This window comes from Spermophilus citellus, assembly GCF_964194105.1.
Source record: "Spermophilus citellus genome assembly, chromosome: 17".
In the NCBI taxonomy this organism is placed as follows: domain Eukaryota; kingdom Metazoa; phylum Chordata; class Mammalia; order Rodentia; family Sciuridae; genus Spermophilus; species Spermophilus citellus.
In genome coordinates this window covers 50,521,747-50,546,661 of record NC_138199.1, presented here as the reverse complement: position 1 = coordinate 50,546,661, position 24,915 = coordinate 50,521,747, and the positions used below count along the sequence as shown (strand labels likewise).

The window sequence follows — 24,915 nt, the reverse complement described above, 5'->3', positions numbered from 1 at the left end:
AATTTAAACAGATGGTGGGGGGCACTAGATAAGACGCCTGAGCCTTAGTCACCGCTGCACCCCAGCACTGCTATCCTGGCCCTGGGTAGTACAGAGCTCCCAGGGTGACCGGAATCAATAAACCCGGGCCTGGAGCCCAGAGGCCCGCGTCATCTCCAAGGCACCGCCAGGCGAGTGAGCGATGGCGGTTTGTTGGCCGCTGCAGAGTTTCCTGAGGCTCCCCGCCTCCGCCCACCAAAGGTTTGCCGGTGGGACCAGCCCAGAGACAATAGCAGCCCCCGCGGGCGCGCTGCTGGCTTGTTTGGCCAGCCCAGAGGCGCATCGAGGTAAAAAGGTCAGCGCCGGTCCCGCTTACCTCGGCGACCTTCCCCCACCTCATCTCGGGCCACCTCCCCTTGGCCCGCACCCCACTCCACGCGGCCCTTTGGTGGCCACCTCCTTCCTGCTGTCCAACGCCTGAGATCGAGGGCGTTCACCTTGAGCGCCGACGGAAAGGCATTTGAAGCCTTGAAGGCGAGCCGGCTGTGACCGGACTCTAGTGACCGCTGGGACTCCCAAAATCCGGTTGAATCGCTGTTAGGAAAGGCATTGGTTTGAGGGGAGCGTATTTATTTGTGTGCCAGTCGGGAATTGGTCAGCGACCCATCCTGTCGCTGAGCAAGAATAAGAGGGAAGGCATCACACCACCCCATCCCTAACCTGCTTCACTCCTTCAGCTAAGATCTCCTGGGGGTCCACTGTCTGCCAGGCCCAAGTCTGGACAGGAGAGAGTTCAGGAAAGGGAAAAGGTACTGTTTCCTCTGCTTTCCCCACATTTCCTCCTCCTCTTACTCCATCTTTTTGTCCTCTGCAAACAGATCTGTTCTCTATTCCTCCCCTTCTCTCAAGAATATCTCAGTACTGTCTCACCTCTCGGATTCCTCCATTTTTCCTGGTTCTCTCAGTCACCAGTGCACTAACCATTGCTCTAGGTGCCTGAAGCCCAATTCACCTTAAGCTCACCTCCAGTAAGTCCTTCTCTGTATCCAACTGAGATAAACCTCAACTCTTTCCAACCCAACCAGCTAACACCAACTCTTTCATCACCTTTTAAGTTTAAGGGAAGCCAGAAGGAAGCAGGAGAAAACACAGACTTTATTGAAATGAGGTAGTTGGAGGTACAGAGAAAACCTGGCTTGTTTGGGGCTCAGTTTTCCAGAAACTTAAATGGTGTCTCCACTGTCTCCAAGGTTCAGAGAAATGAATGTCTGCAAAGTTCAGAGAAATGTTTGAAATTGCTGGGAGCTCTCACTATACCTGAGCCTCCCTGGGGTAAAGAGGTATGCCTCCAAGTGGGGGAAGGCCCCCAGGGGTAGGAATGGAGATGGGGACAAGATTCCTGGGTTTTCCAGGAGGCAATAAATAGGGGGAATGTAGTAGGGGCATGCCTGTGCCTTCCTGGTTGAGGCTTGCTGAGAGCAGGCCTTGCACACTATTCTAGAAGTCTCTGGCATACCAAGTTTCAAAACACTTTGGTGATTTAGTAATGAGGTCATTAATAGGAGGAGGCAGGTCTCAGAAAACAACCTCTGGAGGCTGTGTTAGTGCAATACAAATGTGCCAGGAAAGGGTTAATAGGGTTAGATGGGGAACTTTTTGGTCTTTCACAAGGAAGCTGATGCTATTGTAGTTTGTGGGTAACTGTATTAAGGACTGAGATTTAGGGTTGCTGATAATAATACATCTGCACTCAAATACCACTTACATAAGAAAATCCAAGGCCTTCTCTCTATCCCAGGCCTAGAAAGAGGAGTCAGGATAAGAGTGCATGAGGAGCATCCTCAAAGCTTAAAGGCACTGAACTGAATAGCCAAAAGTTGGAAGGGAAAAGAGAACTCAGGAGGATGGGCTGGCTCTCATCCTCATTCTTGCCATTGCGTGGATCCTCAGATCAAAGGCAGGGAAAAGCCAATCCAGTCCCTCCACCTTTGACAGGTTGGGTATTTCTCAGGCCCCCAGTCCTGTAGGATCCCCAAGCCATCAATCTACTCTCTTCCCAGATCTGAGAAAAAAATCTTCCCCCAGTCCCCGTCCCCATCTAAACTGGTGTCCCAGTCTTGGCAAGGATCACCAGGGCGGTGAAGTTGGGGAAGGACAGAGGAGGACTGGACTAGGACTCTACAGTGCTGGAAGCCGCTCGGGTTGAAAAGTTCAGTTCAGGAGGTGATGGAGCTGGGCGAGGCTTCCGGGGAGGTGCCTGTCGACTGGTCCGAGGCATCTCCCGCTGCCTCCTTGGGGCAACCTGGAGGAGCTGGCGGCACTCGGCTTCCCTCTCGTTCGCGCTTCTTCTGCTTCATGCGCCGGTTCTGGAACCAAATCTTGACTTGCGTTTCATTGAGCTCCAGGGTGGCAGCGATTTCCACCCTCCGGGCCCGGCTCAGGTACTTGTTGAAATGGAACTCCTTCTCCAGCTCAGTCAGCTGCCGCGTGGTGAAGTTGGTGCGGAGGCCACCGGTCGCGCCCAGTCCCAGCTCCGACACCTTCGCTAGGGGCGGGGCGGGAAGAAAGGCCACGTCAGTTCTCTCACCTCTCTCCCTCCCCTCCGCTCCTCCTAATGTAGCTGTGCACCCTCAGTCAGCATTCTGTCCCTAGTTCTCAAAGTCCCTACGGATCACCAGGAAGCCCGGTGGTGATCTTCAAACGCGGAGCAACCTTTCCCATACTTCCACCCCCAGCCCAACGCAGCGGGTCCTGGGCCCCCATTCTGGGCGAACAGATCCGCAAGTGGGATGTGTATGGAGACCTACTCTTGGGGGTGGCCCTGCACTTGCTAGATGGAAAGATCTCACCTGATCTGGCGGGAGAACGCTTACCTGCCTCTACCAGAACGGCTGAGAGAAAATAACCCATCTTAGGAACAAGACACCTCAGTGCAGGGACAACTAAGCTGCCTGGGGCCTGGGAGAGGGGGGTGACCACGTCTGAGCCCTACCTGTCTTGGGTGGGTTCCTCTTAACCTTCATCCAGTCGAAGGTCCGGGCCGTGGGGGTACTGGGTTCTGACGCGCAAGATGATGATTCCTTGTCCTCGGAGAGGAGATCAGCGTAGGCCGGTGCAAAGCTCGAGGTCTGCTCGTTCCCATAAGGGGGCTGTGGTGGAGGGTATGGCCCAGGGCCGGATCCACCCGCTCCGTAGCCGTCGGGCAAGCCCCCTAGCTGGGCAGCGTAGTTGGATGGATGAAAATAGCCTCCATCTCCTTCCGATTGACCCAAAGGGTAATATTGAGAAGGCCCATAGCTGGGACTGCAGGAGGCCGGGGCATACCCTGAGGGCGCAGAGCTGGGAAAGGGCACCCCCAGCGCTGAAGGCGGTTGCTGAGCGGGATAGCCCGAGTTCTGCTGCAGCACAGGGCTGGGCAGCCCCCCACCATAGCGGCCCTCGCCTGCGTAGCTGTCAATGGCAGGAGCCGAACTGTGGGGAAAGGAGGTTAGGGCGTTGTGGGCGCTGTAGGCGTTGGGTCCCCGGTTACAGAGTGGGTACTCTAGGAAGGAGTTCATCCTATTATAGTCCATGCGTGGAGGCCGCAGGAGGGTCGGCCCTTTTCGGGGAGACACCCTCTTGCCCTACAACCTTTCCGCAGTATGTCACAGCGATGAGGCTTGCATCCATGGCCTGGGCCAGATCGCCTGGGCCAGAGCTCCCCTAGGAAAGGGGTAGGGAGTGGGGGTAGGGGGGCACATGTGATCTCTCCCAGGCCAATGGGCAAAGAGGGCCAGAGTTTGGCAGCCCCAGCGCCCATCCATCAGCCCCCAAGCATTAGCATGACAAAGACACTTCAATCACCGGCAGCCCATCCATCTGAGAGCGACATGGAAGCGTCAAAAACATCTTTCTTCAAAGACTTTTGGAAAGAAGGGACCAGAGGGAGTGGGGGGGGGGGAAGTTTGAAGAATATTCAAGACTTTTCTCCCCTCCCAACCCCCAAGGCCTTCAATAGGCTCTGGGTTATTAGATTTGGACAAATTCAACCCAGCTGCCCCTCGATCTTCCCACCCCTAAAAGAAGCCTCCCCCCAAGGCTGTAGACCTGGAGGTGGAGAACCTAGCTTCTTTACTTTGCCCAGAATTCCCACTCTGGTTTTGTTTCTCCTAATTTGTCTTGGGGTGATGGACTAGGACAGTGGGGTGAGGTATGTTATCTTGGGCCAAATGGATGACTGTGAAGAGGGGGTGGGGTGGGGCGGAAAAACACCTAAGGGTGTGAGGCAGGGTCTAGAATCCAGAGAAAGAATTCATTAAGCGAGGGGTGGGAAAATGGCATTTCAAGGGAGCAAGCCAGGGCTATAGAAATGTGGGGAGGAGGATGAAAAACGCCCCATTCCTCTCTCCATCTCTCTGCATAAACGCTCTCTCCTCATTCACGCATCCATTTCTCTCCCTCAGCCTCTCTTTATATTCTCTCTGTCTCAATCCATCTCTCTGTTCGTCCATCTCTCTCCATATTTATATTCGTTCCCTACCTATCCATCAACTCATCTTGCTAGATGTATTTATCCTCTCTCTAGCCATCCATAGCTGTAGCTGGCTCACTCACTCAGACTTAAATAACTTCCTATATCTCTCCAGAGAACCAGAATGAGCAGAGCTAGGTGATGTTTACAGGAGGGTGAAAAGGAGGGGGATTTTTATTTTCTTTCCAAAATGTTTAAAAACTAGTGGAGGCCCTGAACTCTGGTTCCCTCCTACCCCTTCTCTCCTTCACCACCCTCCATGTCCTTTAAAAAAAAAAATCCCTAGCCACAAATCTATAAATTCAATACCAATTAAGTGTTGAAGATTACTCAAATTTCCATGAATGTTCTAGAATACATAAAGGAAGTTTCCTCAGAGAATGAGAAAATCAGTGCAGAGGCCCTGAGACTACTTTGACTTCTTCTTCTTCTTCTTCTTCTTCTTCTTCTTCTTCTTCTTCTTCTTCTTCTTCTTCTTCTTCTTCTTCTTCTTTTTTTAATAACAGAGATTGAACCCAGGGGCACTCTATCCTTGAGCTAAATCTCCAGCCCTTTTAATTTTTATTTTGAAACAGGATCTCACTAAGTTGATTAGGGCCTTGCTAAATTGCTAAGGCTGGCCTCAAACTCATGATCCTCTTTCTTCAGTCTCCTGGGTTGTTGGGATTACAGGCAAGCCACTGTGCCCAGCTGGGACTCTCAATTCTGAGTGTAAGGAAGGGAGCCTCACCTCTTTCTGCTCAGTATGTCTGTTGCATTAGGGTTGTCGGAAAAACAACAGGAAGTGTCTTGCTTGCTCTCTCAGACCCTGGATGAAACTAGAAGAGCTCTTAAGTAGACACACGTTGATTCTCCTCCTCCTCCTCCAGACTCTGTGAACAAGAGCTTAGAGCAATCCAACACCCACGCTCATTTGTAACCTGTCAGGGTGTCTGCCTGACCAGAGTCCTGGGGCCAGAGCTAGGGCAAGTCCAGGAGGGCAAGAGTTCAGGGAGGAATCTCTGTAAACAAGTGAACTCAGGAGAGGAAGGGGAAGCAGGTGGTACAGGCCCACAGAGGACCTTCAAAATGTCTCAGGTTTCCCCACTCCCTAAAGGGCAGGTATGCACTCATTCCACCACAAGGACTCCAAAATTGTCTCTCTCTGTGTCTCCATCTTCTGGCTCCCATTCCTCCTTCTTGTCCTTACACTGTCCCTATAGTTGCCCCTCCTGCTTTCTACTAGGTATCTCCAGAGTCACACTGTGAGCTCCCTTAGCCCCCAACTAGGAAGGAGCTCAAACACTTCACAGAACTCCAGTCCCCCTTCCCACTTCACAGGTGTTCTTCCTCAGACACAGACAAGTTGTGGGCAGGGAACCCGCTCATAACTTCTTTAAGAGAGATGCAGTGGGGGAGGGTGAGAGAATGTTCACGTGTCAAAGGGATGAGGGCAGACAAAAGAAAGAATTGAGATGGGGAGAGTGGTGTACAGAAGAATTGAAGAGAAAAGGATTACTGAGATAGGAGCAAGCAGATTTCTTTCTATTCCACCTCTCTGGGAGAAAGTTTGTAGTTAATTCTGAAGTTTTCTTATTTATTTATTTATTCACTTACTTAATTATTTTTTGTAAATACTGGTGATAGAACCCAGACGAATTTTTACGACCGAGCTATATCCTTTTTATTTCTTGTTTTCTAATTTTGAGACAGGGTCCCAGACTCACTAAATTGCTCAAGGCCTCACTAAATTGTTGAGGCTGCCCTCAAACTTGGAATCCTTCTGCCTGTGCCTCTGGAATCTCTGGAAATACAGGATTGTGATATAGCACCCAGTCTTTCTCTCTCTCTCCTGAGACCTCAGGTGTAGGGAACTAGGGTTTATCTTCTAACCCCAAATCTGAGCCAGGCCTATATCTGACCTGGTTGCCCTGTTTCTGAGAGATGAGACTTCCCTCTCCATCTTTCCTTCATCCCAGGGAGAACCTTCTCACCCCATCCCTTGCCCTCCTAATTAAGGGACCAATTTGAGTCTAAAGGAAAAAATAAATTCCAAATCTGTTTGATAAAACTATGCAAATCTGTCTGGGAGTTGAGGAAATGCACTCCTCCTATAGCAGCTGAAGTCACTAACAATCTGTCATTATTAACAGGAAGAAAAGAGGGGGACTGGGGCATAGTTCTGTGGACAGCATCCACCTAGCATGAGGCCCTGAATTTGATCCCTAGTACTAAAGAATGAAAAGAGAAAGGAAGAAAGGGGGATGGAAGGAAGAAAGGAAGGGAGGGAGGGGAGAAAGAAAATAAAAGTACCTCAAATTATACTGTCAGTGGCAGTGATTATTTTGGTCTCCGTTCTCCAAATTTACTATGCCCTCCAATTTATCCCTGAGTCTCACCACCTTCCTTCTTATTGCAGGTATTAAAACTTTCCAAAATCTCTATTGGCTTTCCCAGCCCCATCTCAAGGAACTGAGAGGACTGAGGATATAGCTCAGGTGGTAGAGTACCTGCCTAGCATGAATGAGGTCCTGGGTTCAATCCCTTCTGCCTCCCCCCCCCAAAAAAAACTGTGAGAACCAAACAGATCAGGTCCCCAAGTCTCCTAAAGTTGATTTCCTTGTTTATATGATACGTTTACACATATACATAGAGAACATAGGCTCATTTATTTATTTAATTTTTTTAAATTTTTTTTTTAAAGAGAGAGTGGGGGGGGAGAGAGAGAGAGAGAGAGAGAGAGAGAGAGAGAATTTTTAATATTTATTTTTTAGTTCTCGGCGGACACAACATCTTTGTTGGTATGTGGTGCTGAGGATCGAACTCAGGCCGCACGCATGCCAGTTGAGCGCGCTACCGCTTGAGCCACATCCCCAGCCCTATTTATTTATTTTTAATATTTATTTTTTAGGTGTAGATGGACACAACACAATGCCTTTATTTTTATGTAGTGCTGAGGATCGAACCCAGGTCCTGCCTGTGTTAGGCGAGCGCTCCACGCTGAGTCACAATCCCAGCCCAACATAGGCATATTTAGAACTGAAATTATCTTAGGGAATTATTGGTCCTTATGCTAAAAATACAGACAGAGGAAACCATTCTGATCAAAATAGGGATATGTTAGAAGTTTGCACCCAGACTTTGCCAGCTACTCTTCCAGGTGAATGAGGCAGGAGGACTGAAAGTTCAAGGCCAGCCTGGAGAACCAGTCTCAAAATAAAAAACAAAAAAACAACTGGGGACCTGAGGATGTAGTTCAGTGGTAAAACCCCCCTGGATTCAATCCTCAGTACAGAGGGAGTGGAGGAAGAAGTTTACACCTTTTTGGTCCTTTCTGTGGAGGCAGCTCTTAGGTTGGGAAGTTGGCAGGAACAATCTAACAGTTCTTTCATTAGGCCTCAAGGTTCTCTATCTGCTCTCCCTAGTTTTAATTTGGGGAGGCCAAACCCAAGATCAAAAGTTGGAATTTCAAAACTAGAAGGATATCCAGGGTTACAATTTTTCCCAAGAGATGGCTTATTGTTGCTGTTGGGGAGAAAATGGGATCTGAATTCACTATTGTTTCTTTTCACATCAGATAATTGAACTGTCATGGATCTGGTTTAGGATCTCAGAATATGGACAGTGCATATTGTAATGACATGACTGCTAGGTTTGTGGACAGAATACTTGGGTTCAAGTCCTTGTTTTGGCCATTTCTTAACATTATGACCCTCGAAAATTTCCTTCCTTCCCTTTCCTTCTCTTTTCTCTCTCTCCCTCTTCCTCCACCCTGACTCTCTGACTGAACCCAGGGAAGCTCACATAAACTAGGCAAATGTTCTTCCACTGATCTATGCCCTCAATGATAAACAAGCTTACTTTTAAAATATATATATATTTTAGTTATAGGTGGACACAATATCTTTATTATTTTTTTAAATTTGTATGTGGTGCTGAAGATCGAACTTTGTGCCTCACGCATGCTAGGCGAGCACTCTACCTCTGAGCCACAACTCCAGCCCTAAACAAATTTCTTGACTTCTCTGAGTCTTAGCCCCCTAGAAGAAGAATGGATTTAATACTACTTACTTTCCTGCATTGTTAGTAGAATTAAAGCAAACAAGAAAATATAAACCATAGAAAACTCTATAGATGTATGATACTAACATTATATGCACATTCCAAAATAGTGTGAGTCAGTCTTCTGTTTTTTAATATAACTAGTGTATTAAAATATGGTAATATGCAATAGGAGAATAGTATATATTGCTATTCTTTTATGCAACATATCGCCATATACTATACAACATGTACTTTATCATATGCAAATTTCATTGAGGATGGAGTGGATTGGCTTATTTGGGCAAAGAATTTTCTTCTAAGCTGAAGAATTTTTTTGAAAACTTAAGCCTAATATTTAATGCCTATAAAGATACCCAAATTAATAAAACTATACCAGAAAGGTTTACAGTTGAATATATTAGAAATAACTTTCCTTATTTTCCTAATGTTTGGGTAAAGTTGGCTAGGGAAGAAGTTGTCTCTTTTTCCTGAGGCTTAGATGTCTGTTCCAGAGGGGGAAAGGGTTGAACCTGACTTCTAAGATCTGAATAAATGATTGGAGGCATTATTAAATAATGATTGGATTTTTTTTCCCAGTGCTGAGGATTGAACTCAGAGCCTCCCTCACACATGCTAGGCAAGTGCTGTACCACTTTGAGCTACATTCACTACCCTGATTGGGATCTAAAAGAAAAGATTAGAGTGACATGAAGATTTGAAATAATTTTCCACTTACCCAGGTTTATCCAAATGTGATAGTTTGGACCAAAATATCCACTTTGGAAACCTTATCAAACACTGGTCAAGCTGAATTTGGATATGAATGATTGTCCATACTGTGACTTTTCTGTGGTAGTTGGGGGTTAGGGAAGGTGTTGTTGTACTAGTAGTTGTTGTTGTTTTGCCCAGGGCCTCTAACATGCTACAGATAGGCAGGAGCTCTATCACTGAGCTATACCCCCCAACCTCTATCAGAAGGTTTTAAGGGGACTCCTTCCACTGAGGAGAGTAATTTGTTAGTTTTCCTTTAAGCATTAACTACCTTTCTTAGCACTGAGAGTGGAAAGAGTATATGGGCAGGAAAGCAGAGCTTGGCTGGAGAAGTCAATGTAGGATCTGGACTACAGCAGCCACAGCAAACAAAGGAGACATAGAGACACCCTAGAAGCCACCTTCTGCACAGTGAGGACATGCCCTTAACTGAAAGCAAGGAATTATGCAGTGGGGCCAGTTCTTGTCAGTGACCTAAAGGAAAAGTGGTTAGGAGAAGTCAGTAGGGCTGAATTAGGAATTCAGGGAAAAACAGAATTTGTGACTATGCTCCTGATGCCTAGTAACCAAATAAAATCTACTACACCATGTCAAATAAGAAGTTTGGTGACTCCTTTTATTCAAAATGGCCTCCTCTCTTTTAAACAAGAGTAAGTATAGCCTTACATTGAGGAAGGTGGCAGAGGATGAAAGCCAGAGAGAGACTTGGCTACAATACTTCTGTATACTCATATTTATTGAATTCCTGACACATCACACTGCACCCAATGACATGCATGTTGAAAAGATTTATCTCTCTACTCTTTTAATGATTGGGGGCATGATTTGGGATATAAATATACAAATTAAAATCTGTTAAAATGGTCCCAATCAGGAAAGTAGGAGGTAGGTTATTATCAAACACCAAGAGTCACTTAAGAGCCTATAACTCCAAGCATTATAAATATTTAATGGACTGATTGTGAAAACTAACAAATATACTCTGAGCATATATCAATGCAGAATACATTGGAAATATTTAATTCTTCAATTTCCATCACAGATAGAGAAACTGAGGTCCAGAGAGGGGAAGGGACTTGACCAGGCATAAATTAACGCTTTAAAAAATGACTCCAGGTTATCACAATTGCAAGTCATTATTTGAGCTAATGGTCCTTTCTTTTACCATAATATTAATGAACCATTCTTCTTATATGAATGATTCACCAACAGTAGGGCAGATTGACCAGCAGCTTTCTTGTCTCTACTGAAACCTTCCCAGTCCAACCACAGTCAATTCATAAACTGCCTATGCTGCAGACCACTTATAATTTTGTCCTGACTCAGGAGATGTCCTGCGCCAATATGGATGGATGGGAGAAGTGGGTATAGCTGCCTGGCACTGTCCTGTAACCTGCTGCCATGGGCAGGTGTACTGCTCCACCTAGGAACTACTCCTCTTTCCCTTCCTTCTCCATAGCCAACTGTTAAAGCTGTAGCTAAAAAAGGATGACCCCAGAGAGAAAACAGCAAAAAGTAAACCATCTGGAACACAAACATCTCAAGTCCCATCTCTTTATGAATCCCACATTTGGCAAGAATTCCCTTGGATTTGACATTAGCTTGGGTGGGGAGATTGAAGATGGGAGTCATTTCCTTCTGGAAATACATTGCCTCTTTATTCTTTGATGGTATCACCAGAGATGGTGAGTTTGTAAAAGAAGAGAAACAGGGGCTGGGGTTGTAGCTCAGTGGTAGAGCACTTGCCTAGCATGTGTGAGGTCCTGGGTTCAATCCCCAGCACTACATAAAACTAAACAAACTAAATAAACAAAATAAAGCATTATGTTTATCTACAATTTTAAAATATTTTAAAAAAGAAATAAAGAACAGAAATAGAAAACCTTATCTGTTTCCTGTAAAAAGAATCCCAACTCCTCTCTAATAATTAGCCAAGGGAAATACTGAATCTCCCTATTTCTTCTCACCCCCAGGAAAGTGGGAATGCATAAATCTAAACATATAGAGCCTTTGGCTGGAGTCTCTTGGCTCTCCAGTCATTTGGCAGGAGGAATCAGGACTGATGCAGGCAGCAGCTGAGATTCCCTGCCCTTTGGGCTCCTGGTTTGGATTTAAAGGATTGGAAGGTAGTAGCCACATAAAATAGATTAAAAATTCTTAAGCATGGAAGAAGGCAAGAAGCAAAGTGATACTGTGGTCTAGCATTTCTTCTCAAACTTTAATATGCCTATAAATCACTTAGGGACCTGATAATTTAAAGATTCTGATTTAGTAGGTCTGCATTTCTAACTATCTCAGAGGTAATGCTTATGCTGCTGGCCTATGGAGCAGCCAGTCTCTAGAGCATGGGAACCTCAGAGCCCCCTGAGTAGCATAGACCATGATCCCTGGATGGGGTTTCTTTCCAGCACAGCAGCTCCTGCATTTTTTGGCATTGATAAAGTGTGCTCTCCTTTTGACCAAAGAAAGCTGGAAGGAGGTTAATTAGTGAGATCTTTCTGGTATTCTTGATCTTTGTAACAACCTGCTATAGCTGCAAGAGCATTTTTAATTAGACCAAATTATCTAGTTTGGCTGTCCATAGAAATCAAAGCTCCAGTTGAAATGTCTCTTTCATTTTGCTGGTGTAGAGACAGCTTATGTGCTGTGATTTTTAAGATGTTAAACACTGCCTGTGGGCATATTTTATGGAGAAATAAACACACAGCCCAATGAGATGTATAGTGTGGTTTTAATATATTGTATATTCACTTATTTATGGGGAAAATAAACACACAAGCCAATAAGCTGTGTATTATTACTTTAATATATTGAATTTATTTCATACCTATATATTTTATGAGGGAAAATAAACTAATAAGATACACGATATTATTACAATAACACATCTAATTGTTCTATATTAATTTATTTATGAAAGAAATAACTGCAATTTAACATGACATAAGATTATGTAATGCACGAGATGAATTCTATATTAAGACAGTTTAAGGGATTAAATTCCAGCTGAATAAAATATGTGTACTTCCTGCACTGAGGGGCCAGTTAAAGAAATACTCGTTGGGCCTGCCTAGTCCTATATGTCACCACCTATGCTGGCTCTTGGCTTATTCTGACAGTTGCTGCCTCTTGGTGCCTGGTACTCTAAGTCCCCATCCTGCTGGTGCAGGGGAAAGTCTAAGAGGCCCAGGAAATAAACTGCTTTCAAAGAACTGCAGCATCTGCCAGGGAGGTAGCCCCGCGGTGTCTGTTTCTGAGCCGGAGAAATATTAAATAAACCGAAGGACGATGAATGGCTTTCCAGGGTCCTTTAAATCTCTATGTTCTCGAGAATAAACCAGGAAGCAGATGGGGGGAGATCGATCCTTGCAGCGAGCTTACCAGCTATACCAGGAGCCAGGAAGGGCGCGGGGTGGGGGTTGGGGGTGGGGGTGTAGGAACTGGTGTTGAGAAGGCAAATGAAGTTGTTGGCCAAGACAGGTGGGTCTGCATTTGGAGAAAGCTCTGGCCGGGCTTCAAATCCCACAGCGCATGATAAAAAGTCATACTTGGCGAGGCCGAGCCAGGCCCCAAGACCCCCACTTGCCATCCCCCTTCCCACACCCCGCGCGGATTCTCCTTCCATCTCGGGTCCTCAGCATCCATTGGGCCCATTAAAAAAAAATCCAGCTCCCAGGCTCTCTTTTCTTCCCTCTGATCTTGAACAACCCGCAGGGAGAAGGTGGGGGCGGACCGGGACTGGACCTGCCCAGCAGCGCGTCCAGCAGCGGCTGTCATGGCCGCCACAATCTCTTCCCTCGCCCTCCCGGCTGCCTGGCCCCAGCGCCATTTTGAGCATCTTCCTTGCATTCCCATCTCCCTCCCACGCTCCTCGTTATTCCTTCCTTCCCTGAACGCCTTCTGATTGCCTGGTCCTGTTGCCCCGCAGCTCCTGGGATGCTCCCCCATTCCCAGGACCCCGGGTTGACAGCACAGACCTAGGAACATCGGTATTTGGCCGCGCCACATTTCTCATCCGGCCTCTTTTCTTGTCCACTTGGAGGCCAGTTGTTACCATTTCTGGACAACGGGCCCAGCTTTTCAAGAAAACCCTTCTCCACTCGGTGGCCACTGACAGGCCCTAGGAAGTCTGGCTCCACATCCCAGGCCTCGAGTCCCCAGGCTTCTGAAGTTCCTAAAAAAGCCCCTCCACCGGCTTAGGGCACGGAAGTCTGGGAAGCCCTTGGACCCCCTCCAAATTAAGCAAAAACTCTGCTTTCCCGAGGCCTGTCCCTGAGGCTTCCTCTCCTTGCATCCTCTTCTGCTCACAGCACACCCTCTCTTTCCACCGTCCACCTTTATTTCTAAGCAGAGTCACTGGGAACCTGGTGCAAGACCTTGTCGGTTTGGAGACAATGTGACCAAGCATCGAGGAAATCCCCACTCATCCTGAAGCCGTGGGTCAAGAAATGGCCAACAAACGGTACCTTTGTACCACCCGGACTTTGCCAGCCCCTGGTCTTTGCCACGGCTTGGGCCACTGAACCAGATCAACCTCATATGGGTCCTGGATAAGTGAGAAGGGGCCCTGGGGACCGGGAAAGGGCTGGGTCCCAACACAAACACTCGTTTTCATATTATAAAGACATTTTATTTAATCTATGAAAATAATGTACAATAAATACTTTCCCCTTTTCCTATTATTAAAGAATTTTAATAAATAAACTACAGTCTAAAACGTAAAAAAAAGAGGAAAATAGGTCCCTCTAATTCCTTTTAAGAAACCCCCCCCCAGTTTAATTATTCCTGAGATTTCGTTGGAAATAGTCTAACAAACGGAGTTTTTCTGTGTGATTTTAAAAAGAGAAACAAAAAAGGAAGTAGATTAAACACTAATTCAATAATACCTGAATTTTAGCAAAACACATAAGTAAATGCAATTGGGGTGGAGGAAACTCGATTTTCCCAACAGACGCAGTGGAGGACGGGGGGTGGAAAGGGTCGGGGGATGAAACGGGTTAGGGAAACTGCAGGTCGATGGCACAAAGCGTGCTCGTGAAGAAGTCCAACTCTTCCTCGGAAAAGGGGACTGGGCTGTCGAGCGAGCCCTGTAGACTGGGGGAAAGGCCTCCGGACAGCTGGAGGCAAGAGTCGGCGGCAAAGAAGTTGAGCTCGGGCAGGAAAGGCGAATCTTGCCGCTCCGGAAAAGCGTCTTCTGGCAATGACTCCGGCTCCAGGCCGCCGGCTCTGCGCAGGGCGCAGTCAGGGCTCTGAGCACCCGCACCCTCCAAGTGAGCTGCCAAAGGCTCAGGGCCTGGGGGACCCGGCGCGACTTCGGCGGGATAAAGGCAGGCTTCCCGCACCACGCGAGAAACAGAGGGGCCTCCCGGGCTGGCCGCTGGTTCCTCAGCTGGGTCTCCAATTTCCTCTAGGACACCGGGGCAGGCTGGCTCCCCGTCGGGCTGTTCTCGGTGCTGCGTCTGCCTCTTGTGTTTCATGCGCCGGTTCTGGAACCAGACTTTGACCTGCCTTTCGGTGAGGTCCAGCAAGGCCGCGATCTCCACCCGACGAGGCCGGCACAGGTACTTGTTAAAATGAAATTCCTTCTCCAGCTCCAGCAGCTGCGTGTTGGTGTAGGCGGTGCGCAGCCTGCGCGCCCCGCCGCCGCCCGCGTCGGGCAGTCCATGGCCATCTATTGAAAAGCAGGCTGGGCGTCACAGCGGGTCCTGTCTTCATCCCAACTTCACTTCAGCAGAGATCAAGACTACCCCATCCTCCAAAAACAATATCAGGAGCCTCCCTTTCCCACCCCCACCCCCAGCAAAACTCTTCGGTTCTTTCCGCTCCCTCCCTCGATGGCAGACCTGGCCAGGGTTAGGGCAAAGCATTCAGAGCCGGCCGAGGGCCACAGAGAGGGCGGGGAGCGGTTCCTTTTCTCTCCCAGAATCTCAGATACCCCTTCCCAATGAACTTTCAAACTCAATCCCGGGAGAGCTTTCACAGATTGTTCTTCACCTCTTTTCCTTTCTAGCTCTCAAATTTGCCCTCCTCGGGTTGGGAGAGGGAGGAGGATCGCATCTTTTCCTGCCCCAGATTCATTCCCAACAACACTCATTCCTCTACACAGATTCCTCAATCGAATCCTTTTCTTCTACCATAGGGTTGGGGGGCGGGGAGGACTCTTCACCAACCAGTTTCCAAATCTACTGTAGGAAAAAATAATCTGGCAGCGGCCAGGCCTGAGCCTCGGCGGGACATTCTGCTTCCCCATCCCGAGAATTGACCGAGCAAGGGAACCCCAACAGGCTTGCTGCTTTTTTTTTTTTTTTTTGCCTCCCCCGCTACTCTTTCTCCCTCTGTCTTCTAGCTACACCCTACCCCACCCCCAACACGCTTACCGACCTGCAGGCGATCCGACCCCCGAGGCCGGGATGGAGGAGGCAGCCGGGGAAGGAGACGCGGCGGATTGGCTGGGTTTCTTGGCGGATTTCTTCTCTTTCATCCAGGGGAACTCGGGGGCTGGGGGGGCGGTGGGGAGCGGCGGCGGTGGCAGCAGAGCAGGCCCATCTTCGGCTTGCTTTTGGCTCCCGGGTCTCTGAAGGGTGGAGGCGCCGGGCTGGAGGCTGGGGAAGATTTGCTCTAAAGGAGGAGGAGGAGGAATTAATGTCGACTCCTTGATTGATGAAGTTTGAAATGTCTCCAAGACAGCGGGGAAGGAAGTCAGACACTCGGCGAGCGATGGCTGGCTGTTTATAAACCCAATCTCCCTCTCAAATTCAAAATTCATGGCTTTCAATGGTGGGGGAGGGGGCCTGCTGGGGGGGGCGTCAGGAGGGAGGATCGGAAGGGACCCCCCCTCCTGCCCCCCCCAGGTTTGTGCGATGGAACGATTTGGGGAGGGGGAGATTTCGCTCTCTTTCCTTTTTTAAAATTTGGGCCTTTATAATTGTATATTGCTGATAAATACAAGCGTATGGGGACTCTCTCTATTAAACCCAGGACTCCGACGAAATTGCAGGGAATTTGTGGTCACGGGACCGGCCTTGGCCAATCGCTCGGCTGGGCCTGGTGGAAAACAGAGCATTATTTGCTTTAATTGATTCAAAAACTCCAGAGGACCACGACCTGGACACCATGAGTCCCCCATTCCTAAACCTGTGTCTCCCCCAATGACTCCCTTTCTCCAGAAAATCTAGAGGGACCTTTCCTCCTTCCACCCTTGTAAGGTTGCAGGAACAGATCAAATCAGAAGGAGAAATTTTCCTCCTTTCTAAAGATTTTAATGAAGTAAATTAATACTTTTTTATTACATAGCAAGCACTATCTTACACACACACACACACACACAGAGAGAGAGAGAGAGAGAGAGAGAGAGAGAGAGAGATGAGAGAGTATCTCTAATGGGAAGAAGAAGGAATAGAAAGATGTTTCCTCCATTTAGGAAAGGACAGTGTTGAGGTGTGATTAAGAAACAGAAGAGATTTATAATCATCATCACCACCACTCCCATCCCAACCCCTAAAGCAACTGTTAAATCTTGGGAAATGTTCAGGTACCTCCACAGCATTTTTGCCCACTGGCCTCCATAACTGTAGGGCTTGGGTTCCCGTCTCTGCCCAGTGTTTACAGCACAACTCCTTATGTCCATTGCCTTCCTCTTGGGGATTTATACTTATCTATTATAAGTCCTTCATTCCTGCAACAGGAGGGTTGAAGGTGCATATATGCCCACTTAACCCCAAGCCTTTTCTGTATCCATATCTAGGGGCATGAACAAGAACCAATCATATAACTCTCAAAATTCAGGTCATTGCCTATGGGGGGGGGAGGGGTAGCAGTCCCTAGTGGGACAAAAATACTTTCCTTTCCACTTTTGCCATTGTGCTAGCATAAGAAAAAAAAATCTAGGCAAGAAAGATGGAATTCTTGAAGATGGAGGGAGTGGAAATATGACCACTGAGATGATTCTGGCCTCTGGAGTGGAACTTTATTTATTTATTTGTTTGTTTGTTTATTTATTTATTTATTTATTTTGAGGGGACCAAGATAGTCTGAACTTTAGAGAATGCTACAATTTACTAGAGGAAGGAGGTACAAGATGTAGAGCCACAAGCAGTTGGTGGGAAACTAGGCCTCAAAGCAGAAAATGAAAAGTCGATCTGGGGGAAGATTTTTAAATGAGTGGGTCAGAGGGACCAAGAGGAGATGAGGCGATCAATCTTAGCCCCCTGACAGCTCCCTCCGATTGCATCAAAGAATTTGTCTCTTTGGGAAAGCAGAGGGAACAGCCGAAATTCCACATCCCTTAAAAAGGCCTGAGGGGAGGGGGTGGCAATAGAGAAAGGTGATTCTGGGAGAGCCAAGAAACAGATGGGAAATGGGGACAGAGGGAAGGCGCTGAGTTGGGTGGAAAGTTTGCCTGGAGAACTCCCACGACTCTGGCCTCCCCTCCCCCTACTGGTTCACTGCAACCCAGCCCTAAGGAGAAGGCTGGTTAGCAGAGAAATGGCAACTCAGCTGGGAGCTGGAGCTAGAAACTTTGTCAATGTAACATCCGCGTGGGAGGTGGTGAGTATTTAAAAAGAAGGGCCCAGAAGTCTTAGTAGAAGGGTGGGGGTGGAGAAAAGAAGGTTGGAAAGGGGGGAGCTGAAGGTGGGGGCTGCAGGGACAGACTGTAGAGCTCTCAGAACATGGAGAGCTGCTCTGAACTAGGCCAACTGGCCAGAGAGGGTGGTGTGCAATTCAGCTCCAAAGAAAACCATTTTGCCATTTGGAGATGTGGATAAGGGTAGGCAGGGAAGAATCCAAACAGTAGCTGGGCAGGAAGGCCTGAGAAAGGATTCACTCTCTGGTCAGCCCCTTGAGCATCACTGCAGGTTTTCTAACAGCCCCTCTAGCTGGCTGCAGGACCCAGGGCTTCCCTAGGCAACCCAGGCCAAGACTGTCCCTGCACAGGAAATACAACTCTCTAACCCTCGATGACAGATTTTATGGCCAGATTAGTGAACAACGGAAAACTTGGGTGTTAAAAGGGGCCAAGAGAGCCCTCCTTCTGGGAGACATCCCTCCCCCACTCCCCTGCATGCTGAATGGTAAAGCAAAGATATTTTACCAACGTCTTTGACTGTTTTAGCTGAGCAACCGGAATCTTGACAACAGAAGGACGCTAAGCCAGGTCCATCTTATTTTTCTTATTTACCATTCCAGCTTCAAACCAAAGCTCTGCTTTTTCATACTCTAGTTAAATTCTCTCTCTTGGCCTGCTTTTCTCTCTGGCCAGCAAAATAAGCAATCCACCCCACCCCCAGAGCCAAACATGGCGTTTCATCTAGTTACATCATTCAGAACATGTTATTCAGAGAAGAGGAAGACAGAGAGAAAGAAAGACCCTTGAGCGTTATTTGATCCCAATCAAACTTTGCACGCTCTTCTGCCTTTAAATTATAGCCTGACCCAATGCTAAATTGCTTGCTGCCTGGATGAGCCGTCCAGTTAAAATCCTACTTGGTGTGTGTGTGGGGGGGGATGCAGAATTCAGGTTGCTTTTTTATTGTTATTTATTGTTGCATAAAGACTGTAATTACTAACCTTGGACTGCCAGAATGCAACATAAAAATGAAAATCAGCCCTGCTTTAAGGCTGAGGGCCTGGAATGATTCTCACCCCCACAACCACCACTACCACCAAATATATGCTCCTAATTAAGCAATGCGGGCGCATCGCTTACAATTAGAATTATGCAACTCTTCAGCAAGCAGGCATCGCTTCTCTTTCAACGAATTAGCTCCATATTTCAGCCACCCTGTCTCCTCGCTCTTATCGGCTCCAGCGACGCGGCGGTGACATTTCATCTTTGACAGACCCTCTCTATCCTCACTCCAGTGTGATAAAACTTTTATGGAACCCTGACTAAGAAATGAAGTTTTCCCAAGGATCCTGGAAACAGCCGCACATTAGCCTGGGGACCATTTTATTTACGCTTGGATCCAACAGCTTCTTCCACCTTCTTTTCCTCTTTCCCTGGCAAGAGGATTTGTCCTCTCTCCCTCTGCCCCAAGTTTTATTTAGTGATTTAATTTCACTTTAGTTTTAAGGTTTGACCTGAGAAGTCTAGGCCTCAGTTTTTTTTTTTTTTTTAGATTAATCATTTTCCTTTGTTTTCATTTTAGACCCAATGGTTGTTGGGCTTCGGGTCACGTGATGACTTCTTTGTAGCTCCGGAAGACGACTGTGAAGTTTAGGTTCTGTGGAAGAAGCAGTAATCGGCCAGATTTTTTTTTTCTGGGGGTGGGGGGAGGGATTGAAGAGAGATTGTGGCCAAAGGGGGGAGCAGACAAAAGGTCAATGGATGAGAAAAACTGAGAGGCAAAGAGGTTAAACAAAAAGACCCACAGAGAGCACCCAAGAGCCCCCTTTCTTCCACAACTTGTTACTTAACCTTAGCTAAAAAAAGTTGACAGAATGTGTTCCGGGTTCTTATGAGTGAGAAAAACTATATTTAAACCTGAAAAACTTCAAGGGGGAGATAGGATCCTGAGCAGTGGACTAGGAAAAGATCGTCAATGTCCTCCTTCCCATGGGGGAAATTTGGCAGTCAGAAGCCTTGCTCTGCTATCTAAATTGGACCACCAGGACAAGATAAAATTGATAACAGAAAGTTTATTCAAGAATTGTTTGACAGACAACTCTTTTAAGGAAAAAAAGTAACTACAGAAGAACAAAGAAAGTTCCAAGAGGGAATTAACTCTAACTCTACAAATTCAAGACTATACAGTGACGATTAGGAGCTGAGTTCATGCCTTTTAGAACTAATTACAATTGCTCATAAGTACGAGTTTAACATAAATCTACAGCTCTTTCCTAGAGTACAATAAAAACTAAAATAGCTGGTTTTACATGACAGAAAACACAATGTCCCTTATAACAAGTAAATACTAAAAAAGTACAATTTTTCCTTTTTTTTCCTCATATAAATACATAATGTAGGGGGGATAAATAATACAAAAAGAAAATATTTTAACAGGCTATAACCAATAAATATATATGAAAATGTTCACTAGAACACACACTTTTTGAGCGATGCTGGACTTCTGCAGGCCTAGGCATCTCTCACAGTTGTTTTATATCCATTAAAATGTAAACTCTAAGTGCAACAAAAGTGTCCTGTCAGGAGGTTGAGCAAAGCACACAGGCCAAGCTGCAGCCCCTGCCTGGGACAGACAGTTTGTTCAAATATACCCTGTTTCCACGTTAAGTAAGAGAGCAACAGAAGAAAAGTAAAGTGGAGAACCTTATGTGGCCGATTGTTTTCTGTGGAGAGAGGGGGATGGACCTGGAGCTGAGAGGAAAGGCTGTGGAACAGGCAAATGTTCAGTCCTTGCCTGCCTTAGCCTCCTAACTTTTCCTAAAAAGAAAATATATATATATTTATACTATAGGCAGCTCTGACTTTCAGGATCTCTCACCATCCCTGAGCCCTCTAAAAATTGTAACTGATGGAGAAGGGGTATAGATACGAAAGTCCTAGAGCAGAAAATCATCGGGCTAGAAACGGAGGGCATTCCCCAAGAAACCTCAAATAGATGGAAGGAAATTTGAGGTTTCTGGGAAGTGGGAGGAGAACGTGCTTTCTGTCCTTGGGCTTATATGTGTCTTATTATTTTCTTAAGGAGAAAGAGAGGGGGGGAAATCAAGATTTGGGGGAATTATCCACAGAGGTGGAAGGTAAGTAGGTTGGTTGGTCATGGCCTAGCCATCTTGTCTGCTTGTTTTTTTTTTTTTTTAATTTTTTAAAAATGTGCTTCTCTGCCTTGTTTTCCTATCTCAATTTCTTCTACCACACTCCCTCTCCAGCATGGAATTCCAACTTGGTAGTGCTGGAGCCTGGGGTTGAAGGGGTCATCTCCAATCTGCCGTGGATTCCTTTCCGATGGGTTGGCAGGCAGATGGAACAAGGGATGAAGGACTTTAAAACAACCCCTTAAGCCAGGGAGCAGGGAAGGAGCTCCAAGTCCCTTGTCCTGGGAGCCTAGCAACTACTTCCCTAACCCCTCTTTCAGACCTCCAGGCCGCCCCTCTGAGCTCCGCAGCCCCCCTCTTGCCCTTGACCTCGCCCCTCCGCCCTTCCTCTCCCATCACAGGTGTGTTAATTTGGGAGCTTCTTGGATTCTACCCTGAGGAGGAGGCGCGTGGTGAGAGGAGAGGTCTGTGTAGGTGGGATGGGGGTCGCATGGTCCGTGATGCTGGTTAGGGGCCATAGGGGGCGCCCCGTTATAGTCCAGGTTCCCAGAGGGATGGTGGGAAAGGTGGTTGAGGCCGTAGAGGGAGGGGCCGGCAGGGGGCGGCAGCGGATCCACGTAGCCGCCCCCGCCCACGTACACTGGGCTGCCCTGCATGGTGGGCGTCCCGTAGGCGCCCCCGTTGGCTTGGAGAACGTGGGACTCGTAATCGGGCGCCGGGGTCGGGGGATACTTCTGCGGGGCGCCGCAGCCCTTGAGAGGGGGCTGGTAGTTGGAGGGCAGCGTGTAGGCATTCTGGTGGGCTTTGCCGAAGGCGGGCGGGGACGGGCTCTCATAGCTGGGGGTCATGGAGTGTAAGGCGTTCATGAAGCCAGCGGTGGACTGCATGGGCTGCGGGGGGCTGCCGGCTGGAGACGGTCCCCCAGACGATGAGGCCAGGCCCTTGGCCTTTTGGTCTTTCTTGTACTTCATGCGCCGGTTCTGGAACCAGATCTTGATCTGTCGCTCGCTGAGGTTCAGCAGATTGGCCATCTCCACGCGGCGCGGCCGGCACAGGTAGCGGTTGAAGTGGAACTCCTTTTCCAGCTCCACCAGCTGCGCGCTGGTGTACGCGGTCCGCGCCCGCTTGGACGCCGCCGACCCCGGGGGGCTCTTGTCCCCTCCCCCGCCGCCGCCGCCGCCGCCGCCCCCACTGCCTCCACTACTGCCGCCGCTGCCACCGCCACCGCCACCACAGCCTTCTGCTGGATCCGAGGAGGAGGGGTGGGAAGGGGAGAAAATGAAATAAAAGATAATTACTGAACACGCCGAAATTGAATGCATCGTTTCTTAATAAATCTAGGCCTGGACTCAGAGCCCCCGCCGCCCTCCCCTTCGCGTCCCCGCCTCCTCCTGCCCCCTCCCCCCCACCGCCCGTCGCATTAGCGGACACTCTATAATAGTGGCATTTATTAAGAGACCTGTTCTCCTCTCACTGCCCCAGCTTATGAAAATTTGATCATGTCACGCAGACAGAGCTGCATGGCCATTTATTTAGGACTGGATTTTTGCGTGCGGGCTTTCTCCCCCTTGTTCCCAATTCCTGGTCTGGGGAACACATCCCCTCCCTCTGTCTTTTGGACAGGATGGGTGACTGGGGAGAACCTGTCGGGAAACTGGACGGGCACTCATGGGCAGACCCCCGAAGTATGGTGTGAAGAGACAGCGGTGCCTGGAGGCCGGGAATCTGGGCCGCCAGAGCGATTGTGATTAATACCCACAGTAATCATACTTAATAATAATCATTGACGACTCCTGGCAGTGCCTCTTGGCTTTGCGGCCTAGGGAAGAGTTCTGAGGCCAAGCGCCCCACCTCCCAGAGCTCTCAGAGCCCGGGTGAAGGTTAGCTGAAGGGACAGGATGTTGGCAGGGTCAGGGGTCATCAGGTGGGGGAATACCAAAAATGCACGGCCCGCGACCTAATATTGTTCCCAGGCCGCCTCCTGGGCGCCTAGGGGCTGGGTGCTAGAATAACAGTGACATTCCTGGACCTGACAAAAGCTGATGACGAGGAAGGCAGAGAGCTGGTACCTGTGCCGGGGGAGCTGTTTTTCAGCTTGGACGTTTGCCTCGACTCTTTCATCCAGGGGAATATCTGTTTGGTGAGGGTGGAGTTGGAGCCTGGACCGCACTTGGGGGGGCCGCTTTTGCTGGGCCCGCCCCCATTATTGCTGTTGCTAGTGGTACTGGTAGGTGCGGCGCTGGGCGGGGGTGAGCCCGGAGGGGCGGGCAGGGGCTCAGGGGCCAGGCCAGGCCTCATGCAGCTGCCGTTGAGCTCCTTGCTCTTGGCATGTGGGGCGGCGTTGCCCAGGGACTGAAGAGAACACGCTGAGCGCTGGTAGTCACCCTCCAGGTGCGTGGCGGCCTGAAAGGGGGGTTGGGGGGGGCCGTCGTAGCCGAAGCCATTGCTGCCAGAGTACGAGGAGTAGCCTCCGAAGAGCGCAGCCCCGGCGTTGTCGTAGTAGGTGGCTTTCTGCATCGCTGGGCGAGGCCCGGGCAGTGGATGGCAACTTGCAAGGGCCTGATACCCTCACGACCGGACATTGGCACCCCCGGGGGTCTCGTGACACGCCGGACCCCCCCTCCCCTTTCTGCCCCCCTCCTCCCGGGACTGTTGCAAGCGGCTGACCTGCGGGGGGAGAGAAGAGACACAAGGGGGAGAAGAGGACTGGGGCTCGAATCCATCTTAGGAACTGAAAAGGGAACTGACATCAATAGGGTTTTTTTCCTTCTCCCCTTCTCAACATCTCCAAAGCAGATGCTGAGGCATGTCTCTTATATCAGCACTTTAAATTTAAAAAATAAAGTCCACTATTTTTCATTTCCACTTAAAAAATCAAGATTATACTCCTTTGGGGAGTGCCAAGAAGTAGAATCCTACTGCTACATGGGCTCTTGCTTCTCTCCTGCCTGTGCACTAGCCCCTGACCTCTCCTTCTCTCTCTCTCTCTCTCTCTCTCTCTCTCTCTCTCTCTCCCCCTTCCTCCCTCCCCACCAAGCCTCCCCCAACTCTGAGGTAGAGTGGCTCAAGAGATGGGGCTTTAGCAGACTCCAAAAAGCTCATGAATGCCTTCCTTGGAGCTGAGAGGCCTCTCTGCCTTCTGCCTTACCTCCATCTATATCCTTTCACTTAGGCAAAGTCTAGTCCAGAGGAAACCAAGGGATCTCCGACAAAGACCAGAGTATGAAGCAAGTTCAGCAGGGAACCCTCTGTGAGATACCATTTTCTTCCCACCCTGCCCTTCACAAAGAGGACAACAGCCTGACCTAGAAAATCCTTGAAGATTTTAATCCCAAGAGCCAGCATAACTGAGTTCTTGCCATCCATGATCCTGTTGCAGGTACTACCACCTCCAGTTTTTGTCATTGCTCAATCAGGCCTAGGACCAGTGGCCAATGGCCCCTGCAGAGCCTCCAAATGGAAAAGGATTGTTTCAGTTTCCCAGACAGGGCCCTTTGGAGCTGTGACCATTTGGCCCAGGTCTCTCTCTCCACCCCTTTTTTTAAATCATCAGACAATTTTCCCCACCTTTTTCTTGAAAGTCTGTTTTCTTTGATTTCTCCAAAAGAAAATAAGGAAAAAAAACTAAATTGTGCAACTGCTGGACTTTGCTACTTAGATGGAAAACATGCTTTCTAAAAGAGAAAAATGTTTTGGAGAAAAAAAATCCAAAGAGCAATTTGAACAACATTATTCTCTGGGTTGGAAACAGAGGGTACTCCTGTTTACTGGGGTTCTTTGAAGCAAAAATAAAAATACAATCACTATTTAAATACAGCCTTTTAAAAATGTTCCAGGAAACTAAAGCCTAAAAGTGTGATAGGATTTTGTGTATTTGTTCTAAAGCTTCGTCGGGCTTCTTTTTTCCCCCTTTC

General features: G+C 48.3%; 3 protein-coding genes across 3 annotated transcripts; all 3 read right to left on the bottom strand.

The window, feature by feature from the left end:
• Positions 1-2,145: 2,145 nt before the first annotated feature.
• HOXB1 (homeobox B1) lies at positions 2,146-3,566 on the bottom strand. The gene is made up of 2 exons (XM_081270650.1): positions 2,972-3,566; positions 2,146-2,524 (listed from the first exon to the last, which is right to left on the bottom strand). Exons 1-2 carry the CDS (start codon positions 3,549-3,551, stop codon positions 2,196-2,198), a joined length of 909 nt encoding a protein of 302 aa, XP_081126776.1. The 5' UTR covers positions 3,552-3,566; the 3' UTR covers positions 2,146-2,195.
• A 10,415-nt stretch (positions 3,567-13,981) lies between these two features.
• HOXB2 (homeobox B2) lies at positions 13,982-16,616 on the bottom strand. The gene is made up of 2 exons (XM_081270641.1): positions 15,665-16,616; positions 13,982-14,954 (listed from the first exon to the last, which is right to left on the bottom strand). The coding sequence occupies exons 1-2, from the start codon at positions 16,047-16,049 to the stop codon at positions 14,281-14,283; spliced, it is 1,059 nt and encodes a 352-aa protein (XP_081126767.1). The 5' UTR covers positions 16,050-16,616; the 3' UTR covers positions 13,982-14,280.
• A 4,440-nt stretch (positions 16,617-21,056) lies between these two features.
• On the bottom strand, positions 21,057-23,518 carry HOXB3 (homeobox B3; the record flags this gene model as incomplete). Its single annotated transcript, XM_081270638.1, has 2 exons — positions 21,057-22,244; positions 23,071-23,518. 2 exons carry the CDS (start codon positions 23,516-23,518, stop codon positions 21,397-21,399), a joined length of 1,296 nt encoding a protein of 431 aa, XP_081126764.1. The 3' UTR covers positions 21,057-21,396.
• Positions 23,519-24,915: the final 1,397 nt, after the last annotated feature.

What these genes read in the sequence shown, in the direction of transcription:
- HOXB1 (XM_081270650.1), bottom strand. Translation starts at nt 3,551, where the DNA reads ATGGACTATAATAGGATGAACTCCTTCCTAGAGTACCCACTCTGTAAC. An exon ending in GAGGAACCCACCCAAGACAG is followed by an intron (nt 2,525 to 2,971) that starts GTAGGGCTCAGA and finishes CCCCGCCCCTAG; the next exon opens with CGAAGGTGTCGGAGCTGGGA.
- HOXB2 (XM_081270641.1), bottom strand. Translation starts at nt 16,049, where the DNA reads ATGAATTTTGAATTTGAGAGGGAGATTGGGTTTATAAACAGCCAGCCA. An exon ending in GGGGGTCGGATCGCCTGCAG is followed by an intron (nt 14,955 to 15,664) that starts GTCGGTAAGCGT and finishes GCTTTTCAATAG; the next exon opens with ATGGCCATGGACTGCCCGAC.